Below are 24232 nucleotides of genomic sequence, written 5' to 3' on the forward strand. Positions count from 1 at the left end.
ATGGTGGAATCATTTTTAAAATCCAGAAATTGACACAATAATTGAAATTAAAATATGTGAAATACAAAAGGAAGTGTGATTCAATAGAACAGGATACTTTAAAATAATTTAAAGAAAATAAATCATTTTGAACTTTGCTGTTTAGTATTTATATATTTACATAAATAAATTTGACATACAACGTTGCATAAATATGACATCCATCATAACATACTGTAAGAAAAAAAATGAATAATTTCCTTGAAATAATTTCAGAAAAATCTTTTATCATCTGGCAATCATCATATAAACTTTTGGTGAGAGTTTTCATAACAGAAACAGATATGCAAGACACTTAGCAAATGGACATATACAAATGAAGTGACTCAATTTAAAATACCTAAAGCAAGAAGAGCACTAAGAAAACAATAATGAAGATGAGAAATTCTGTGTTGTAGAAGGAATTTCCAGGAAGGAGTCAATGTCAAGGAATGTCAAGGAATCAATGTTAAGTGAAGAGTTGATATGTGCCAAAATTTTCCATTTATTATCTCATTACATTTTTGTGTTCTACAGTCTACAGGCCCTGCAGATCTCATCCCTCTTTCATTGTTACCTCTTGTCACTCTCCTCACTTTGTTCAGTTCAGCCTTAACAGCCTTCTTTGAGCACCTGTAAAGTGTAGGGCTCAGAATTGCCAAGGTCACACAACTAGCAAAAGACAGTAATATCATCCTGGTATTATTTCATCCTTTTACTCCTTAATTTTGGGTGGTGGGGGAGCACTTTTTTACTGTTAAAAACAGAGCCAAAGATTGAGGTCTAGGTCTCTAGGGAAAGGAGGGCACAAAAGAACCCCAGTAAAGAGTGTTAATTTCTTACCTGAGTTTCAAAGTGGGCCTTTGAGGCTTTGCCTGAAACAATCATCTTAAAAAAGAAAAGTCTTTATACCGAGTTCTGGGAGGAAAAAAGTTCCAGGATTTTTTTTTTTTTTTTTTTTTTTCCAGCTCTAAAGCTTACATTTGAATAATCACACCAAAATCAAAAATACTATTAGCTTTTTTGGGGGCTTACTTTGTGTCGAACTATTCGTAAGATTTTTATACCTATTAACTCATATAATCTTCACAATGATCCATATGGTGTAGATGCTATAATTATCCCTATTTTTGCAGATGAAGACATGGGCATAAGAAGATTAAAAAGAAATACTTACTCACAGTTATATAAATAGAAAGTAATTATAGAGAAGCCAAAGCCTGGGACCTAGCATAGAATCTATTCATGATTCACAGTGGAGAAAGAGTGGATGGTGACATGTAAGAACTGGTTTCTCTTCCAAAACGAGAGAAGAGTTCAACAGGCAAGTGGGAGAAAGAGAATCAGAGGGGCCTTCGTGAGAGCTGAAAACCCCCTTGGATGATTGAAATGACCCTGATCTCTGCCCTTCTCCTTCTCTGTGAGTGCTCACAAGGGAGGGGGATTGGGTAGGTCCCAGAGCAGTATATATTGCTGCCTGGATTCCCAGACTGTAACCCTAGGAGGCCATAATGTCAAGGTGTAAAGTCAAAGGGAACACATCATGGCACAACAGAGGGACAGGCATGACATAGAAAACAAATGGCAGTCCCTCAGATTCTCTTGTGCCCAGGTATGGCACTGGAGAGCGTTAGGAAGTTTTTCACATCCCTTCATAGGGCTGTGATGTAGGTTGACTGAGGGCCACAGATGAGAAGTGGACCTGGGATGGTACAAAGGGAATTAGATTCCTCCCGTCTGACTTCTGTGCAAGGAAATAATCTCAAGACAAGTTTTTGGTATAGTCTTTGATATATACGGGTGGTCTTACCTCATGGCAGTTTGAATATTGTTAGTGAAATTTTGCTATCTATGAAGATGTAGCCATAACTCACTAAAAAATATTTTTAAATAAATAATTTAAAAGTGTTTGCTTGAATTTAATTTTGTCCCATGTATATCTGGTTACTTGAAGAAATAAGACAACTGATTACATTAGTTTCACCAGTTACATAAAATGAAGAAGCATGGCATATTTCATTACCCAGAAGAAGGGTGACCAACCATTTGGGTTTGCCCGGGACTTCCTCAGCTTTAAAACTGAAAGTCCAGCAGAGCTGGAGACCCTCAGTCCCTGGTAACCAGTATGCCATGTACAAATCACAAGCTTCCTAACATTAAATGCATGTAAACAAAGGTGTTAGTCGTTATGAAGACAGAGGAGTCACCCCCAGTCTCCTGGTTTTAGCTTTAGGATATAACAGTATTATTGCTTAAGTTCTAAGTCAGACCTGTGGAGGACTTCTTGACCCAGGTCATTGAATTGTGGATTTGAAGATTTTCTTAATCTTCTCCAAGTGAAATACCTAACTCTGTGAGACACCAAGAACTAAGATAGAAAGAGCATCTGCAGTAGCTTTGCTGATCACGCAGGAGTAATGTACAAGCAGGTGCTCTTGGCTCCTTTGTGTCAATGTGGTGGGCAGAGGACAGGATAAGTTAACTTTCTGACAGCTTCCTTCACTCTGGCAGCAGCCAGGAGCCAGAATTTGGAACTCACGTGTCAGCTCTTATTAATTCCCCCAACAGTCTTAACATTATAGTCAAACATCATTTCAAGCTCTCAGTCTGTCAACTCTGGATAATTCTTAGCTATCTCTGTGCTGTTATGGGAATTGATTAATACTTATGAGCACAGTTTAATGGAAAATGCAGTATAAATATTATTGCATGAACTGAAAAATAGTTTCCTACATAATATGTACAAGGAAAATAAGTCATGGGCTGTAGTGGCTTCTTGGGAGAGTTTTAAGTGGTGATCACTTATCTGCTGCTTCCCTATTCATTTTTAATACATTTAGTGCTTTTGTTATTTAATGTTCTCAACAGTAATTCCTGCTAAATTAATTTTATTATTGTTGTTACATATTGATGCATTTTGTTTGCTGTTAAGTTCAATACATTTCTTTGTTTCCAGTTAGAATTTGTAAATCACTATGATTTTCCTCCATTGAAATTTGTCTGGTGTACTAGGGAGATGTTTCATTACTTAAGAATAATTGCTGAAACTCATCACTTAAAAAAATAAATATTTCTCTAGTCAAGGTCATTGCACATCAAATTTCTGTTACATGAATTAGTGCTCCGTTCTTGAATTTGTAAGTATAAAATTAGAAGTATACTTGGCAGAACTGATAAGACACATTTGGAAGTCCAAGACAGAGAAAAGAAACTTACTTAGAGCATATAGAATCTGAAAAAAGAAACTGGGTGTACCAAGCAGATGATCTTCTCACCTTAATATATCAGCAGGACCCTTTCTTCTTCTTACCAAAATTCTGCAATACTAACTCGTAATTAAAATCAGGGTACAGTGGAGACATGTTGATACGTTCTTCTGGTGCCACTCTTCTCTTTCAATATTTTAAATGTCACACATACACATAAAGCCTTTTTATAATTACATAACAAATGTCCTCATGCAAACACATTACATTTTCTAGCATCTATTTCAGAGGGATATTTTATTTCCCAGGGAGCACCCCAAGCCTTTTGCTAATCTTAGCAGCAGTTTACTTACTATTTCTTTGGTTGTTTTTCTTCCTTGTTATACTTTCCACAGATATCTCACCTTATCTAGGTTATCAGTTAGTATGGGTTAGGTTAAACTCCTATAAGAAACAACCCTTAACTCTCTGAGGCCTAAAACAACAAAGGTTATTTTTCAATTAGGTTATATGTACCTATCAGGTCAGTGGAAGCTCTTCCATGTTTTGCTTAGCCAACAATGCAGGCTAATAGATCACCCCTCATCTGGAACATTGTCATCATGGTAGCGGAAGGAAACATGTGTAACTGCACATTTCCTCTGAAAGGCATCTGTGTGTGTGTGTGTGTGTGTGTGTGTGTGTCTGTGTTTAACCTGGAAGTGAAGTAATCAGTTCTAACATTTCATCAGTCAAAGCACATCATATGTCTTTGCTTATCTTCAAAGGGATAGGAAAGTACAATTCTACCATATTTTAGAAGATGAGAACTGGAAATATCTTTGAACAGCAAGAATAAATACCGTGTCTAGTCATTTTGATTAATAGTTTTGTTTATAAAGAGTGACATTTTTTACCCCATTCTCAAATTCAGTACTCAATCACTCAACATATATTTATTTAAGCATCAATTTTTCGATGTTCTTTTGCAAGCTCTGTGGGTGATACAAAGATGAAACCAGTATAGATCTAAAGACTCTTGTGTATAATAGAGTGCAATAGCCCTCTTATAGTACCTGATACTTCTGCTTCATAGCTCTTAGCAGGATGGTTATTAATTATTTCTACAACTATTTGTCTAATGCTATCTAATGCTATATAGTTTTACAAATTCTATTTAGGTTACCGGCTGTACCTCTTTTCGTGACTACATCCTCAACAGCAAATACCCTGCCTGATACCGAGCAGGGGATGTTCGACAATTATGTGTTGAATAAATTATAAAAGAAGAAAACTACTATGGTAGTCAGAGAGGGAGACACTGTTTCCAAACAAATGTATGCCTTCTTTAGATTTGTACCTCCTTTTGCACTGACAATATTTATCTGGTCACATTTTTGTTTGCAATGAGAGAGACTCTCCTTGTATAGGAGACACTATGCTTGTTTTATTTAATTTTATATCCTCATGCACTAACCTAGTGCCTGACACATAGTAGGAGCTCAATAAATATTTGTTGAATCAGTGAAGCAAACGAGGTAAGCCTCAAAGACTGCTGAAATAAATAATTTTTAATAGGCACACCAGAGTGTGCTTCCTTTAATTGGTCTATTAATAGCATGTGATTTAATCTTTTTTTAGAGCACTGACAGACTAGCTGATAGATGTTTTCGTTATCAAACAAATTCTGATTGCATCTGTTACGAACTGGGCAGTGAAGTTTCAGCAGATGACCTCCAGTGGCTGAAGATGGCACATTTACTGGAGGCAAAAGTGGAGAATGATGAGGTTTTTCACATTCTATTAATGTAGGGCTAGGTTTGTTGAGTGGATTTGTAACTCAATTCATATATTTTCTTTTAAAGTTGATATTCTGAAATTTCTATTGACCATGAAGGTGTAAAAATGTGTACAGTCAACCATCTGTAATGAATACTTTCCTTTGTGAAGATGAGTAGAGCACATATTACAGATTTTCTGTGCTAAAGCGAACCAAATGCATACATATCATTATGTACAAAGGTGACAAGGCATGACTTGTGGTTTAACTTTGAGGAAGAGCTAACTGCCTTGTAATAGGCTCTTATTATATACTGACCATATTGACTTTGATGATTCACCGAGAAATAATAAGCTCCTAAGACTCAGTTACTTTTCCAAAATGAGCTACTCTATCTTCCAAGGCCCAGGACACCAATTACATGTGTGCCATACATGACATATGCATTATAAGTTTAACAGATTTTCGATAAAAACACTGCTAAAACATCATTATTATGAACTTAGTTATTAAAATACCGGGTACTTAAAAATGTTTAATATCAAAATAAAAAATGCCAAGTATACTTCTTATGTATCAAGAGACAAAAGAAAAAAGGCCTAGCTGGGCAAGAAATTCTTGAAGTTCTATCCAATTACTTGGCATGGACATAGGAAAAATCTTAATCTGGAAAACTTTGGCATAAGAATTTTTTTCTTTGTTTCTATAAAACACCATGTATATATAAGTAAGAAATGGTACATTTGTTGTTGTTGTTGCTAATGACTAAAATTTTTATAACATAGGTGATAGAAATTAACCTATTACATACCTCTTTTAACTGGAAAATACTGATTGGATATATGACTTTTTTCTTCTTCTTGCGTTAGGATTTTGTTAATACTATTGAGATTTTGCAAAAACTGTATCCTAAATGCAGCATTCTGAGAAAGGGAAGCCCATGGTTCAGGTTATATGATTTGTGAACATCGTAATTCAAAGGATACAAAATAAATTGTTGTTAGCACAAGATAAACCTAGACTGAGAATCAGGAGCCTGGGGTCCTAGTCCTGGGATCTTGTTTGGGTCACATTATACGTAAAAATGTTCTTTGGCCACATACTTTTCTTCTTTCACTCCCTGAATTCTTTACCCATGCAGCCCCCCAACCCTGCCACCTATGCTAGCCAAGAATTGTCCAGAATCTGTTTTTGACTGAACTTTTTGGGAAGAAGCAGCTGTGTAGTAAAGAGAAGATTCTCTTGTACAGGGTTGGTTATTTCTGATTTTATCATCACTAATAGCTGTGACCTAAAACAAGTCACCCTAGCAGGTTTTTTTTTTTTTTTTTTTTTTTAATAATGGGCTGTTTTCTTCATTCTAAAATGAGATAATTAGATAAGTTGGTCTTTAAAATCTTTTTTCAGAGTGAAAACTCTAAGGGATTAGATGACCATGCTTTCAAAGGTGGGTGATAGTCAGTGAGGATTTGCTGATCTCTCTCACTCAGAGAACCAAGCTATAAATTGAGTCACTAAATTCCTGCCACACAAACTGTGGTCCTAATGGCAGCAGTATGGACGTCATCTGGGAGCTTGTTAAAAAGTTTTACAGGCTCCCTGGGTGGTTCATGATGCTTTTGTGTCAAAGGTGAGAGAGACAGGAGGAAGCTCAAATTCCCAAGGAATCCCCTGACCATCTGGAAATCTTACCGCCCTGAATCCTTTTTGTTTTCCCTGCTCTAGTGCAGAATGACATTTATCCTTTTTTGTTTGATCTATGAAGCTAAGCAGAATCAATCCACTTTTATACCTGGATAAGACCATCTAGGAAAACCAAGTGAGATTGATTATTAGTTTTTAAACTGGTTAGAACCCTTGGCCTCAAGTGATCCTCCCACCTCAGCCTCCCCAAGTTTTGGGATTACAGGTGCAAGCCACCATGCCTGGCCAAATGCACGTTTTAAAAATATTTTTCACAGTAATATTGAATAATATTAATCTTTTCATGGGAGTTAACTGCAAGAGAGGCATGACTCTGCTCGTGTTACTTTGCACATAGAGTTTGGACTTAGCCAAGAAACTTGAAGATGAACAGTAAGAACTATGCTGTCATACAGCATATCCTCATGTTCAGTCAGCCCAACCACAAATTTTGTATCCAAATTTGGTGAAATATCAAAAGAGAAATGCTAGAGAAAAAATCCCCAGAGACTTCAGCTGCTTCTATTTTCTGTTATTTTGGGGAACTTTGATAGTGTCTAACAGATTAGAGAGGCTCTGTGGCATTGCTAGAATAATGTTGCTGCTAGGTAGATGTGAATCTTGATTGATGAATTATCTGCTTAATAGGCAAGAACAAATCACCTAGGTAAACCGTGGATAACTATATTTTAGGAAAGGCTTATCAGCTGCTTCTGGGAGATTGTATGTACAAGAATATTCAGTCTTTTTAGAAAGCAAGTTCTCTAATCCCATTTGCGGATATTGCTAGAACATTTTTTTCAGTATCTTACTGAAATCTAGATATGCTATGCCTGTTTTGTGTCTTTGACAGTTTCAAAAATGAAACAAAAAGCTTTAAAAAGTTCTTTTTTTAAAGCTGAATTGATATACTTACAAGTAAGGGAACTCAGATCAGTAAAGACATTTACTGAGTAGCTGTGGTTCATTGAGGGTAAAATTCATGGGTTTTCAAATATAGAAATAGGGTTTCATGATTATGCTCTTTAAGTACTGAAAACACACGTCCTGTATAGGAGAGAACGGGTCCAGAATCCCATGTTGGCTGGATGTTTAACGTAGTCCATCATCATTGCTCAGGAAAACTGCTACGGTTGTGAACATTAAGGACGTGGCATGCCAACACACCTCAAAATTCATATTCTGCAACAGTTCCAGCTGGTTAGATAGAACCAGTTGTAAAATAGAGCATTTGGCTTTGACGTCTTCTAAGTTCTGAAGTAATTAAACAATTTTTTATTTATAATAGTGATTCTATATGAAAAAGGAAATTGAGGTTAATTCGGCATCTTTGTTTTCTTTGTAAGCCCATATTGGCTTCTAATAATCATTGCTTTTCTTTAAATTCCAAGATTTACTCACATATATCTGGTCTTCTTTTTCCAGTCTGAGGATTATACTCTTTGGCCAAGAAAACTAGAATAAATTTAGAATTAAGTTGTTGCCATCTGCTTCACATATTAGAGGCCATTCATCATCATGATGATCATCATCATTGTTTTCCTCTGATTATAACTTAAGAGCTCCATATTTCATTTCCTTTCATTCGTTTTAACAGATTCTTGTCATTTCTCCTAGTGTCAGGCTAGTGTTTGGTCCTACAAGAGATGACTAAAAGAGGGATTGGTGAAGGTTAAGATGAAAGGGATGGAGGATCCCAAGGTACCAAGCTGTATTATAGCCAAAGGAAGTATCTAAATTTTGTCTGGAAGAGAATAAAAGATTAAGCTGATGCCAAGACTCTAGTACAAGTGATAAGATGAAATTGTTTGGGATCTGCCTATTTAATGGCATCAGGGAAGATAGCTAAAGACTGAAAAAGTTTCCATTAAACTTCAGAATAATATACATCCCATCATCAGCCTCTCAGCAGTAATAACCAGACATTGTCATTCAGCCTTTGGTATAAAATAATCTTTAGAGACATTTCACTTTGTTCTATTATAGAAAACAACAACAAGACTCTTACAGTTAGTATAAGTGGCCCCAACTTTCCTTCTAGAAATAGGAATTTTCCACTGAAATAGCAGTGTCTTTGTATCTACTGCATTTGTAGTGATATTATTTTATCAATAAAAATATGTTTTTTTGGTATTTTTATCATTATGTAATGATTATTGGTTGTCTATTACAGGTTAAGCTCTAGGGACATAGCAGTGAAGAGGGTAGATGAAGCCTCCATCTCACTGGAACATTTTCTAGTAGAGGAGACTGTACTCAGAAGGCAAATAAATAGAAGACATAAGTACAGAGTGTGATGAGTGCTGAAAAAAACAAAACAAACAAACAAACAAAAACCCATAAAAATAGTGACATGCTATAGTAGTTCTTTTGGGCTGCTGTAATAAAGTACCAAAGACTGGGTGGCCTAAAACAACAGAATTCTATTTTTCCATAGTCCTGGAGGCTAGAAGTCCGAAATCAAGTTGTCAGCAGTGCCATGGTGTATAGCTAGCCTCTTCTAGCTGCTAGTGTTTGCTGGTGTTCCCTGGCCTGCAGATGCATTACTCTGTTCACACAGCTGGCTTCTCTCTGTGTATCTTTGCATGGTGTTGTTTCTGTGCCTGTCTGTGTCCAAATTTTCCCTTTTTATGAGGACACCTCTCACACTGGATTAGGGCTCACCCTGATGAATTCGTTTTAACTTAATTACCTCTGTAAAGACCCTATTTCCGAATAAGGTCACATTCTGAAGTGCTGAGGGTTAGGATTTCAACATATCCTTTTGGAGGACACAATTCAACCCACGAGACATGCTAAGAGAGAAGCTAAGTTGGGCAATTTTGCTACTTTAGACAGAGTGGTTAGGGGTAACCTTTTTAATGATATGTTATTTAGATTGAGAACAGAAAGATCCCTCCAAATGAAGAATCTGGACAAGAATGTTGTTGATTAGAAGAATAGTGAGAAAGCATCCATGGTCAGAAAAAAGGGCTTGGCTGTTGCCTTGGTGAACAGAAAGGTAGTCACTGTGGGTGGACCATGGAGAGCCAGAAGAGTAGTGTAAGATGGAGGGAAGGGACAGGCTGGAGACAGCCCCAGCAGAGCCTTGTTCCCGAAGATAAGGAATTTGGAATTCATAAGTGCAATGGGAAGCTATTGAAAAACACATATTTGATTGATATTTTACAAAGATTATTTTGGCTGCCATTTGGAGAATAGGTTGCTGTATTAGGATTCTCTAGGGGCAAAACTAATAGGATACACACACACACACATGTGTGTGTGTGTGTGTGTGTATATATATATAATATATATATATATATAAAGGGGAGTTTATTAAGTATTAACTTACATGATCACAAGTTCCCACAATTGGCTGTCTGTAAACTTGAGGAGCAAGGAGAGCCAGTGTGAGTCTCAAAACTGAAGAACTCGGAGTCCAATGTTCGAGGCAGGAAGCATCCAGCACTGGAGAAAGATGTAGGCTGAGAGCCTAGGCCAGTCTCGCTTTTCCATGTTTTTCTGCCTGCTTTTTGTTTGCTGGCAGACAATTAGGTGATGCCCAACAGATTAAGGGTGGGTCTGCCTTCCCCAGCCCACTGATTCAAAGGTTAGTCTCCTTTGGCAACACCCTCACAGACACACCCAGGATCAATACTTTGCATCCTTCAATCTAATCAAGTTGACACTTGTGTATTAAACATCACAATTGCAATCGAACAAAAGTGAAAGTAGGGAGAGTTCCTATGCATATGTCAGATTCTAGATTTTCCTTGTGATACAGAGAAATATAAGACATAAACTTGTCTTCAAAGACAGGGCAATATGCTTGGGGAAACAACACAATTATATATAAGCAGATATTAGACTACACAAGATATAATAAACTGTGTTTTAGATGAATGATATTCATTAGATTTCACTCAATGTATATTTAGTGCCCATTAAGTGTTAGGCATTGTGTCAATATAGGAACACAAAAACATCACATTAAGTGTGTAAAGAGATTAGAATCAATTGGTAGGACAGACATGGAATAAATGACAAGAATGGGTATAGGTTATGCTGGGAGGGCACAAATGAGAGAGTGGTCAATTCTGTCTCATGAAGTGATTGGGAAAGAATTAATAAAGACAGACACATTTTCTTCTATTCTGAAAAGACAGACAAGAACCTATGTTTATCTGGCAAATAAGTTGGAAGTTGGTTAATGTAGGAAAAGGGAAGTTGGGGTTATCACATCAGGCAAAAGAAGGGGCTTGAGCAAAGGTCAACAGGTATGAAGAAGAAGTGCACGTTTGCAGATTATATGGGTTCGCAGCAAGAGTTTGGAGGAAGACTATGTGGTGGAGAGTTTTGTTTTTATTTTTTGTGGCTGCCTAGGATATAATCCTCTTTTCTGTGTATGGGGGAATACGTCACTGTGTGAGTTGGGGAGACAGAGTCCAATTTTCCTTTATGATCGCTCTCTCCAAGGCCTAGTGCTGAGGCCTAGCAGGAGTTGGGGATGATTACTTTGTCCTACTATAAAACTGAATAGCTGTGGGATTTTCTGTAGCAGTATTCAGCATACCAGGTATAGGAGTATGGTTCAATTCATTTAATATTGTGTATATTAGGAGTGGGGATTGTGGGAGCTAGACAATTCAAGGAAGACAGAGGTGATTTTTTGACTAGAATGGTGAAGGACGGTCTAAGGAGGTGAGGGATTTTTATTCAGACCTTGAAATGCAGGCAGGAGTAAGTAGACTTACTGGGATGGGAAGTTAGCAGTGGAAAGAATACTGAGTAAAAGAATGGCAAAGGATACAGGCTCAGATGTGGGAGCAGATGAGGCATATGGGAGATCTAATAAACCAGTCTGGCTAACATAAAGCCATAATGGAGGGGGTGTTGAAAGGGTACATCTGATAAAGTTTGGATAAAGTACAAATTCCTTAGCCTTGAATTCCAAGTCATATCTTCCAGGCAATGAGGATCTGTTGAAGGTTATTGTGTAGGAGAGTGATTAAGATTAATGTGGTGGCTTTAAGAACGAGAAGAAAATTGACTCCAGGCGGGAAAACTGGTTTAGGAGGCTGGCAAAGGAATCTAACATTCAGGGAATAATAAGAGAGGAAAGAAAGGGACTGAGAAGCAATAGACAGAATGTATTCTCTCCTCGGTGCTTCTGGCTCTTTTCACACTATAGAACTTTCACTCTGAATCATGAATATTCACATAAATGTTTATCTCTCCCCAGTGGCTTCTTCCTCCCTCCCTCTATTTCCTCCCTGCTTTTATCTCTGTCTCTCCCACACTGTTTCTTTTTATTTCTGTGTTAATTATTTAATTCATCAAATACTTATTATTTACATGATGGACATTGTACAAGACACTAAAGGTTCGGAGAAGGGAATTCTATTCTCCTTGGAAAACAAATAGGGAACCAAGAAGGGCTCAACAACAAACCAAGTAGAAGTTTATGCCTGAATTTAGGGGTGCACAGAGGCTTTTCATCTATTATGACAGAGAAGGCGATGCATGAACCCAACCTGAAAAATGTCAAGGAAGTCATCAGGGGAGAAGGTAGAGGAGGATGCAGAGGTCCAGCAGGGAAGAGGACCTCAGGAACTGCTGGTCACTTGCACACTATGTCAGAGGACCTGTGTGCAGGAGTGATGAACCGTGATTGGAGACGTTAGCAGGGCCTTGTGTGTCATGCTGTAAAACTAAGGTTTATTCCAAATGTGTTGGAGGTTCTTCCAGAATTTTACATAGAATAATAATATCAGATACTTTTAGCGTCAGCAAAACTGAGGATTTATATACTGTCAGGCTCTGGAGTCATATTGAGAACAGAATGTTACTCATGGTTAGCCACTTGGTGGCTCTGTGACCTGGGACAAATTACCTAGCCTCTCGGTCTCAGTTTCTTCTCTAAAATACTTTTTTTTTTTTTTTTAATACTACCTTCTTTGTAGGCCTTGTTTTTTATTTGGTGAGAATTAAATGATATATTATTTGTAACATTCTCTTATGTTTACCTGATATTGACAAATTATTACTGTATATTTTATGGGGTACAAAGTAATGCTGTGATACATGTATACAGTGTAGAATGATTGAATCAAGCTAATTAACATATCCATGGTCTCGAATGGAATACTTATCATTTATTCCTCCTGTCTAACTGAAACATTGTAGCCCTCAACCAACATCTCCGTTCCCCTGATTCCCCAGCTTCTGGTAACCATCATTCTGCTCTCTGCTTCTATGTGTTGGATTTTTTTTAGCTTCCACATATAAGCCAGAACATGCAGTATTTGCCTCCATGTCTGGTTTATTTCATTAGCACAAAGTCCTTCACGTTCATTCATGTCGTCACATATGACAAGATTTCCTTCTTCTCCTTCATCTTTGAGGCTGAATAGAATTCCAATGTGTATATATACCATATTTTCTTGTCCATTCATCGATTGATGAACACTTAGATTGATTCCATAACTTGCCTGTTGTGAATAGTGCTGCAATAAACATAGGAGTTCAATATCTCTCAGGCTTCCTGATTTCAAATCTTTGGGATACATACCCTGGAGTAGAATTCTTGGATCTTATTTCTAACATTCTTAGTACAGTGCCTGGCACATAGAAAGCTTTCCAAACAGATATTTACTTTTACTAGGAATGACTAGGACTGTCTTATCACCTCAGTCATTGTTACTATTATAAAAACTGCTCTATAAACTATTATGAACACCACTCATCTTGGTGTGCAGGAACAGCCAGAGACAGGAATACGCTGGAGGAAGGGAGATCAGTTAGGAGGCCTCTGGAATAATTTAGGAAAGAATATTCTGTTTTCTGTCTGGTGCCCAGCTGTCACTCAGAAGGAGCTTAAAAAAAAGTTTGTGGAATAAATGAAAAGGAAGACTGAGCAGAATTCAGTGATTGATTAGCTCAAAGAAACCAGGGAGCAAATGAAAGATGACTGCAAGACTTTGAGATTGGGTGACTGGAGGATTCTGGTACTATCGACACAAAGAAACCCTCTCTTTCCACCGCTTGGCTCTGCGTTCTCAGGCCATTGCCCACCTGACATCTTTGGATGGTTGGCCGCTTTTTGAATTTCACTCACTTGCTCAGTGACTGTGGTGTGCAGGTCTGCTGCTTTGTCTTTTTCCAGAATGCCTTGTCATAACCATAGCAAAGGCATATCCGAATTTAGAACTCCCACAATTCAAAACTCTAAAACCCTACTTACAAATTGGGTTTCAATACATCTCCCGGGCTGCTTCCAAATCTTTTTTTTTTTTTTTTTTCATTTTTAGATCATGTAGATGTCTCAGGAAAGACTTCAGCATGTGTGCCTCTGTCAGGGGCGCTAATAAAATCCTATGCTTTTACATCCATTATTGTATTTGGAACAAAATGTCCTTTATGGTCATTTGATATTATATATTTTCTGTTTTGTGTATAATATAAAATTACATATACATTCTATTTTAGGTCTCATCTCATTAAAAAACAAAACAACAACAGCAACAACAAAAACTGGGCTCAGCTTTTGGCTTTTCTACTTCTGTCAACTTGTTATTTGTACTCTGACTCCAAAGACGATTGGAGAAACTTGGGAGCATAACACAAGATTTTATTTTTACCAATTGATCTGTCCAGTGCTATGGACTGATTTTTGCACAAAGTAATAGCAGGTTGGGCTGATGCCATGGTTCTCTGATTTTCTTTCTTTATTTTTCTTGAGTTTGATTATTCTGATTACTAAATGCCTTGCAATTTGACAAAGAACAGAAGTTATGAGCTTGTACTAGGAATAGGTTAGCCAGGTTCAAGGATCTCACAACATTTAGAAAGATTGTTTTTAAGGAAGAAATTTAAAAAAAGGTCTTATAGGGAAATCAGTGGCATATCATAAACAAGTTTGCAATGCTGTCTACTAGTATAAATGACTGCCAGACTCATTGTCCAGCTGTTTTTGTGATCCAGGGCACATATTTGCGAGACAGCTGCCCTGAACTAGGGAAGGTCAAGCAAAACCCACTGCCCGTCTAGAGATGGCTGTCCTGGTGTCAGTCTCATTAGTTCCTGAGTCCTTGCCAAGAAAGTTAGCAAGAACTAGTATAGATCTGGAGGTCAAAGTTTAGCAGAAAGAGCCCCCACAGCAGTGCTCAAAGAGCGCTCTGCCCTACTCTTTTTTTTCTCTACTGGTCACTTAGTTGGTGGTGTGTGTGTGTGTGTGTGTGTTTCCGAAATAGTACTTGAAGGATAGGAAATTAAATGTCTGTGGGAAAAAGCAACGTTTTGGGTTCTCAGCGTTTTAGTCAGCTGCTTTCTTACTTTTCCAGACTGTGACTATTCTTTGAAGCTATTAAAATCTATTCTTGGTAATGAGAAAAGGGAGTGACTTGATGGTTCTTTTCCAATTGCTCTGTGTCTAACAAGAAATACCTAAATAATTTGCCGTTTTAAATTTCCCCTAGTGGTGGCAAAATAATTCTACTCCTATTTGTGGGGGAAAAAAATCTGTGCCGTGAATTTCAGTGTTGGGAACATAGCAAGACAAAAAGCTACCTGGGCTAGCCTGTTTCTCCAGGATGAAATAAAAGGAATATAGATTTTGGTGGCTGCTTTAACAGTTTGGTAAAGGATCTGGTCTATCTTGGGTGTGGGAGATGGGAGGGGTAAAGAAGTCAGAATCCCATTTAGATCACAGAAAGAAACCAGGAAGTAAGGGGAAATTATTACAGTCTGTTCATAGCTCAGAATGTTAAAGGCAACAACCTCTGCTGGTTGGTTATTCATTAGCAAAAAGGAGAGAGCTGTCGAGATCCGGACTGGTCCAAAGACAGGAGCAGACTTGAAACAGGGGGAGAGCTCCTGGCGAAAGCAAGATGTGGAGGTTTTACCAGGGGTTAGTAGCCTCCTCTTGCTAACTTTTTATTAGGACAAAAGGCAAGATGGCACCATTCTGTTCTCAGATATTTGTCTAAATAAAGCCCTTTTAATTTAATTTAATTTTTGTTGTGGGATTCTTAAGCAGATACGAAGAAAAGACACCTTCCTACTGAGCAGCTGCCCAGCTCCTGCTCAGTTTTGCTTGGGAGTAGCAGCTCCGGCCACAGAAAGCAAGCCGGTAAGTCTCTCCAGGTAGGACTTGCTGCAACCCAGCTGCTGGACTGATTTGAAGTGGGACTTTGCATACTCTTCAAAGTGTGGTGAGTTGGTGCTGACTTCAAAATTGCCTGGTGAAGGAAGAGAAGGTGGATCCAGAGACTAAGGGGAGAGGGAGAAGCCCTGCTCCTCTTCTCCCCACCAAGGCACAATGAGCAACATCTGTCAGAGGCTCTGGGAGTACCTAGAATCCTATCTCCCCTGCTTGTCGGCGGAGGCAGACAAGTCAACGGTGATTGAAAATCCTGGGGCGCATTGCTCTCCCCAGTCACAGAGGCATGGCCACTACTTTGTGGCTTTGTTTGATTACCAGGCTCGGACTGCTGAGGATCTGAGCTTCCGGGCAGGTGAGAAACTTCAAGTTCTGGACAGTTCGCATGAGGGCTGGTGGTTTGCCAGACACTTGGAGAAAAGGCGAGATGGCTCCAGTCAGCAACTACAGGGCTATATTCCTTCTAACTACGTGGCTGAGGACAGAAGCCTACAGGCAGAGCCGTGAGTAGTACAAACTTCTATTTAATTTCTGAACTGTCTGAGGGCTGGGTAATGAGCTTTCCTTTCTACTTCTCTACAACCCCCTAATGCCCAAAGAGTATGAGGAAAGTATGAGGAAGTACTGGCAAGAAACCACTAATTGAAACACACCTCCCCTGCTGAGTGAGAGTGAAACTGGCGGGTAATTGTTGTTGAGATGACTTCAATTACAGTATGTACACCCACAGGCCCAGGGTGTATTTTCAACATTAAACAAAGGATGTGTTTAATACTCTTACCTTCTTTTTGGCTGTGAAATAACTTGTGCCTCACTTTAACAACAAAATTGCATTTTGTTTGAAGGTAAATTATAGGACTTCCCTTAAGGATGCTCTCAAATCTAAACTTCAGATCCTTTTCTTAAAAAAACTTTTGAAACATTCCAGGGTAATATATCAACTCTAGCCCTAGCTCTCATCCTAATCCCTTTCATTCTGATGGGAATGCACAGGGCTAACGTAGAAGATAACACTTAGATGATACTAATGTTCTCAGTGAAATCATGATATAGACTTTTTTTTAAAATTCCCAGGTCCTGAGATATGCTACCCAAATTATGATATCTTTTTGTTTTTATTATGATTAGAAACTGGCCAGCTACAGACATTTACTAAGTTTTGATAGGAAAAATGACAACATCTCCTTAGAAGAGGAGATAAAGACTTTATCGTGGTATTTGAATGAAATATAAATTATAGTGGAACAAAAGAGGAAAGTTTTTACGTACTTATTTATCCATCCATCCATCCATCCATCCATCCATCCATCCATCCATCCACACATCCATCCATCCACCTACCACCCCTCCAAGTGCCAGGCATAGACAGTAGTGGACTGAGTCGGGGAGGGTAAAGGAGGTTATTCTAGTGGTGACTGAACACAAAGTGAATAAAGCATAGTCTTGACAGTGTATACTTGGGGTCTGGTGGGTTGGGAAGCAAATGGAGACTCTTATTGGTGCTGATCTCATTGCTGCTTGGATCCAGTGAAACCTTAGACTGGGAATGTCTCTCAGAAAATGGACTCATTTTATAGAATGGTTTCTTAATAGGGAAACCATTGGAGATTCTCTTATGTTCTCATGTAAGTGTTTCTTACTTTTATGTGACAATTCCTTACTGGTCCAGGGAATACAATAATAATAAATAGCCATAGAGCATTGTTGCTACTTTCCAAACTCATGCGTCACATATGAAGGGAGGTTGGATGATTTTTGATTTTTGAGATTCTTTTCAACACCAAGAGCCTATAAATGTTTAGAAGGGTCTTAATTTATGCTTAAATAGAAAGGAATTGAAATATACTTTTGATGAATGGAATTGATCAGTTATCAAGTGGGAAGATCACCTGTGTGAACATTTGCTTTCTGTTATAATCTACAGGAAATATCTTTATACATTGGATACACTTATGTGCATTTATGTGTTTTCACTACTATATGATTTCTATGTCCTATATGGCATTATGCATATTTTATATTTGGCATAACATGTATAGAATAATAATAATATATTAATGTTTCATGCCTTGAATTCATAATCTGTTAGTTTTAAATATATTCAACTCATATAACTACTTAGGACCTCAGTTTCCTCATCTGCAACTCCTTGGGGTTGCCAAGACCAGTGGATTTCCTGACTATCTGGAAACAAGAGCTCTTATGTTCATATGTAGTGGTTCAGTTGCATTTATGCTTGACTGTATGAGAAATGCTGAAGAAAGCAAATTGACTGAAACAAGTCAAGCAATCCGAAGTTATCATATTCTGGGTAAAAGGCTTAAGAGCAGTGTTCTTATTAATTTAGATTTTCTTTGCCTACAAACACAAAATAAAGCAACTAAATTATTATGGCTATTTTTGATTCTCAGGGCCACTTGTAGCCAATAATATTTTTTCCCTCTGCACATTACCTTGACCTTTCTTCTTGGAATTGGTTCTCAGCAGCATTCCTACTTGTCACTACCATTCTAGATCTCTGTAGTTAGCTTTCCTCGGGATCTTCACATCACTGGAATAAAAACATCATGCCCAAAAGATGCTGATACTCTGCCTCCTGGCTGGAACAGGCTACTTCTTTTCTTTTAAGTGCACACCACAGTCTTCACCTGTGAACCTAGCTTACTTCTGAAGTTTCTTGTCACCAGGAGGCAAAATTGCTTCAATACTCCTAGTGCAAGTAGCTGTAGCTTCTAGAATTCCCCTCCATCTCATATAGAAGCGATTTTTACTGAACAGCCTTCTGCGTGAGCGTGCCCAAGTGGCTCACACAGTACTTTAACACTTGAAATATTATACATAAACACCTTATTTTAATATTTTTCTTCAGTGAATTTTTTCAAAAGTGTATTTTTTTCTCATGAATGTGCAAATTAATGTAATTTTTTAAAATCATGAGCTCAGTAAATAGACTTAAGGAAACATTGTTGTTTATATCCACATGTATGGGATGAGTAGGCAATGGGAAACCAATGAAAGCTGTCGTCTAATTCCTCATTAGACTAGTTTAATGCAACGTATGTTAGTATTTGTGTTTTTATGTCTTTATTCTTGACTTGGATCTGTAAGAAAAAACTACAAATACCTCTGGAGTTATTGGTGCCAGGGAAACTTAGTTTAAGGCTTTAGTTTGCAGTTTATTTATTTGTTTTCTTTATATTTGGAAGTAGAGATGTTGAAAAACAAACTGTTGTTTAAAAAGTCTAATTTACTAATTCTTACTCCACTTAGAAATGCTTTTCACCTTTACTGAATATCTTACACTAAGTGATACAGTAAACCAAATCTTGAAGATTTATTTTGTCTTTATGAAGAATCATTGAATTTATCTTATCTTCAACTTGAATTTATTCCTAGCTCATTTTAGAGATGAGTCTTTTCCTTCAACATCTTCGATGTGAAATCCCTCGAAAACCTTATCCTTAAGGTCTTATTAATCAGAACTTTCTTTAGTATTTTATTCATGGTGTTTTTAAAGATATAAAGTTCACATAAAAATAGTCATGTGGAAATAACATAAATATTAGAACCAAAAGTCATGGCTTTACATTTCATTGCTTTAATTATAAAAAATTCAAATATTACAAAATATTGATAAAAAGCAAAATGATCAGCAACAATATTGCACGCAGCATCATTTATCAGCAAAGAGTTTAAAAAGTTTTTTGCCTAAGGAGGATCACCTGAGTCCAGGAGTTCAAGACCAGACTGAACAACATAGTGAGACCCAGTCTCTACAAAAATTTAAAAAATTAACTAGGCATGGTGGCACAAACCTGTAGTCCCAGCTACTCGAGAGAGTGAGACTGGGGCAGGAAGATTGCTTGAACCTGGGAGGTTGAGGCTGCAGAGAGCTATGGTTGTGCCACTGCACTCCAGCCTGGGTGACAGAGCAAGATCCTATCTCGAACCCCCCCGCACCAAAAAACAAAAACAAACCAAAATGAACAGTTGTTTGCTTAATTGTTTAAGTGTACCTTAGGTGTTCTCTAACATACTTTTGTGTTCAATTGAACTAGGATCAGAGATGAGATCCACTTAATCTCCCAGAAAGGGGATTGGTAGGAGGGGAATAGGGTGGACATAACCACATAAGCCAGCCACTGATGATTTCTGCTTTGCCAACTTGATCACGCAAGCCAAGGGCAGCAGTTGAGATAACTGATTTGACTCCCCTTTGGATGTTAAGTTTAAGTTATGATAACAACAATGAAATGTGCTGCTGAACTTCTGACTCCATACGCTTCTCAAAGACATAAATGAAAGTTCTATTAAGAAAATTAGATCGCTAGAATGATCTCTAAAGTTTATTGTTTATTAAGCTCCACATTTTTCTAGGTCATATTCTTATGTATATTCTTACTTGTGAATCAATAATTTTGTCTTAAGTCAGTCCATTCTATAGGCCTAGTATTGTGCTAAGTGAATGACTCAGCAAAGTCAGAGGAATTAGTATTTGCTTTGTTTATATATAAAATTTGGCTTTATGTTAAGAAATATTTCCACACTTATATGTGAAACAATAAAGGTCATGAAGTTTATTTCTGCCTCCTAAATTTGAGGATGGCATACCTTCGTGGGTAGGAGGGCTAGAGGAGCCACCCATACTGACCTGCAATGGTGTCTTTGTATCTCTTGTTAGCCCTTTAGCAGGGGAAGAAGCGAAGTACTGGATTTTGTAGAAAGTTTTTCTTCTCCTGTTATTACTGTGAAAGGTAGTTAATTTCCAATTTCTCATCTATTCATCATTTCAGTGGCTTCCTTGAAAAAGAAAGCAATAATAAATATTTGTAACTTGTAGTTTTGTTGGTAGTTTATAATTATGGGATAAAAATGTTAGAATGTTCTGAAGTATAAAAGTAATAGGATTTTCCTCCTTGTATTTAGGCCATATTTTCCTACTTGCGTTCCCCTTTAGTGTGTCAGACTAGAGTTCTTTGAAGATTTTATCTAACCTATGATGATTGCCATTGTTGGGCTTGAAGAAAGCAGCATGGTGAAATAAAGTGGTATATTCTTGGAAAGATTCTTGTATCACTGTTTTAAAATAGAGTCAGGCTTTGCTATTTTGTCATTTGAATACTGTGGAATTTAATAATTATTGAATACAAATTGTACATAGTGTTTCTAATCATTTTCAACTTAAATGTCAGCAGATTTCTTTCTCCTCTGGGATACGAGACCAGCTTTTGAATCTTAACTTAATTATAGCTATAGAAACAATGTGGTTTAAAAATTAACATTACCCTTAATACGTTTTAAAAGTCATCAGAATATTCATAATCCACTCGACATATAGATGTTATCTTCTTTGAGAAGTTTGAATCATTAAAAATCACCTGTGTGCAATCAGTTCCACAATTGTTCTTTATCTAGATCATTTATTGTGTTCCCTTTGTGTAAGTTTTCAAGGAAGACTAAATGCCCATGTGTCAAAATGAAAATAATACCTAGTAACAAATGCCTGAAAAGAATGCCTGGCATTTCTGGGTTCTCTCCTCTAAGACAAAGTATACTTACTATAATTTTAGAAACTAAATAAAAAGAGATTTATATATATAAATAATAAGTAAAATACATTATAAATATATTATAAATATCCAACTATGGTTGTCTAGCAAGTGTTTTGGATGAATCAAGATAAAAATTTTAGCACAAATCATTTAAGTCAACCAAAAGCATATTTAAATGCCATGAGATTAATTAGCATTACTGTCCCCATCCTTTGAGTTATTTTTCATCATATGTTATTTATGATGATGTAAAATAAGAATATGACAAATACGTTTTTAAAATAATTTATCAAAAAATTTCATCTCAGGTATAATATTATATGACTTTTCATGTTAATATAATTGTACTATTTATGTTAATATCACTCTAACTCAATTTGTTATATAATAAATTTTTGCATAAATTGCCACTATTTTTAAGAAAATAATAATTAACTACTAAGTTAAAATATATTTTATAAAAATAATAGCAAAATCATAGATGTGAAGAAAGAGCAACCAATTCAACTATGTTAAAATCCCAGTTGAAGTTTAATTAATAGCTGTGTAAAGTAATTAATAGCAGTAAAACTTGATTACGTGCATCTCAAAGTACCTTTGAGAACCAATGAAGTGACATAGTATGGCATCATTAAAATGAGTTAGGAGTCTTTTCTAGGAAAAGTAGCAACATGGATAATACCTTAAAAGTTCCAATTGCAATATGTCATTCAGAAACACTCTTTTTAGTAAAAGTATGATTAGTTTTTCTTTTCAGGTTTTCTACAAATTACTAACAATGGAAAAAATTTTATGTGAGTGAAATAAATCATTAACTACTGAGCTCCAGTCTTAAAGATTAGAACCCAAATTTTAACTTGATCAGATTTATTCTTTGAGAAGAAAATGTTCTATTGGATTCAAATTGGTTTACTTTTTTTTCAAATGAATTAATTTAAATCCATGGTTTGTCTCTGCAGATACATCCTAGTGTTGCTTTTTGATGAATAGAAGTCAAGAATCTCACCAAACTGACACTGTCAAAGTAGACACAACCTTCTATACAGTAAAGTAGGACTAAATTCTGTTAGCAGCTACTATATATGCTGCGTACTTTCATTGCTCTTGTTAATGTAGCTCTTGAGGCTATCAAAAGAGGAAAAACAAACAAAACTTTGCCTCAATTAATTCTTGTTGCAGCTCAGAAAGTTCCCTTCAGATTTTTTAATGATCAATACAACTGTGAGAATCTATATGGACAATATAAATCAGAGCAGTCTTTGGGTTCTTCTGCTGAATGTTTCAACTAGGTCCAAACATTAGTGGTATAGAGTTTTACTGAAATATAATGCTGGTTACCCTTTTTGATCTAGCCTATGTTATGCCTAAGAACATAAAATAAAGGCTCAGATGATCTAGATTTGAATTTGACTCTCTAATGTCTTAGCTCTGTGAGTCTGAGCAAATTACTTGACACCTCTGCCTCAGTTTCTCATCTGTTAAATAGGAATCACAGTGACACCTATCTTATAGGATCATTATGTGATATAAAATGAGACTGTGCAGAAAGGGTGCACTGTAGAGAACCTGACACACAGTAAGGTTTAATAAATATTATGTTTCATTTAGTTGGCAGCTCCTCTTTTACTTCTGTCTAAATGGATCATACTTTACACCCCCATTCTAGTCTGAGCTCACAATATTCTTTCCCTATAACAGATGTCCTGCACATTGAGTATCTTTCTTGAGTTCTGCTCCCTCCCTCACCTGCAGCCTTGGTCTTCAGATGGGCTATTCTCTCTGCCTGTAACTCTCTCCTTCCTCTTTTTTTTCCTGACCAGCTTAACTTATCCTTCAAGTCTCACCTTATTTGTTCCTCCCTCCCAAGCCTTTCCTGACATACCAGACTACATTGGGTGTTCCTGCCTAGAGTTGTTAGCACCCTTTGTCATTACTGTTAATTTGTTTTCTGCAGTGCTATAAACTATGGGTGTGGGTAGTGGAAAGGTGAGCAATTGCTCCTCCCAGAGCTTAGTGTGATACCTAAGAATAGTAAGCACTGATTGGGTAGATGAATAACTAAATGAATGATTGCTTATCTACAAATCTCAGGTCTTTTAAAGAGCAGCCCACAGAGCCACCTCTTCTTTAACTGTTCCCTCTGAATTGCATTTTTACCTACCAGAAAATTCTACATTAAAGGCATATTTTTTATTCATTTCTCAATGAAATTGCTCACGACTTAATTTTTGGTTAGACTCACAGTCATAAAAGCATAATTCCCAGGTTCTCAGAAACTAGTTGCTCTAATCCACCCCGGGGAGAAAATACTTAAGGGTCATAGACCAATTCAAATATTCTTTGTAATGTAGACTGAATATCAAGTCAGGAACAGACTGTAAATCTCATTGACATGGCATCTAAAAATCACATATACACATATTAAACCATATTATGGTTATATTTAAAGTAGAGGATTTACTGGCCAGAGCTTTTAAATGGACAGCAAATCTAAATCCAATTTACAGAATTAATGTTGTGGGGCCAGACTTGTAATTTCAGTTTTTATGCTCAATATACATAATTTCTAATTATTATGTATATGAAATATTTTTCAGCTTACATAAGCTGAAAGCCTGACTCTTTACTGAATATTAATAGTTTTTACTGTATATTCTAACATTACCAAAAAATAATTTTATCTTTTTTTTACTAGTTTTCTCACTAATTAACTACTAATTTCTCTGCAGCATTCTCTGACTCCCATTTTAAATATGGGTTCTTAGCTCTTCTTAGCATTGAAAAGATTGAGCCCGTTTCCCTAGGGAAGGTAGTTATACAGATTAATAGCAGTTTTAATGATATTGCAGGGTTCCTTACAGCTGTTTTCCTA

At 36.8% G+C, this 24232-nt stretch overlaps 1 protein-coding gene across 1 annotated transcript in view; it reads left to right on the forward strand.

The window, feature by feature from the left end:
• The window catches only part of FRK (fyn related Src family tyrosine kinase), a 169462-nt gene that overhangs the window by 24849 nt on the left and 120381 nt on the right, over window positions 1-24232 (forward strand). The window contains exon 3 of the mRNA XM_023219032.2: window positions 15683-16311. Within this exon, the coding sequence (XP_023074800.1) occupies window positions 15968-16311 (344 nt within the window). The 5' untranslated portion in view covers window positions 15683-15967. The remainder of the gene's footprint in view (window positions 1-15682; window positions 16312-24232) is intronic.

This window comes from Piliocolobus tephrosceles, chromosome 5 (genome assembly GCF_002776525.5).
Source record: "Piliocolobus tephrosceles isolate RC106 chromosome 5, ASM277652v3, whole genome shotgun sequence".
Taxonomy (NCBI): domain Eukaryota; kingdom Metazoa; phylum Chordata; class Mammalia; order Primates; family Cercopithecidae; genus Piliocolobus; species Piliocolobus tephrosceles.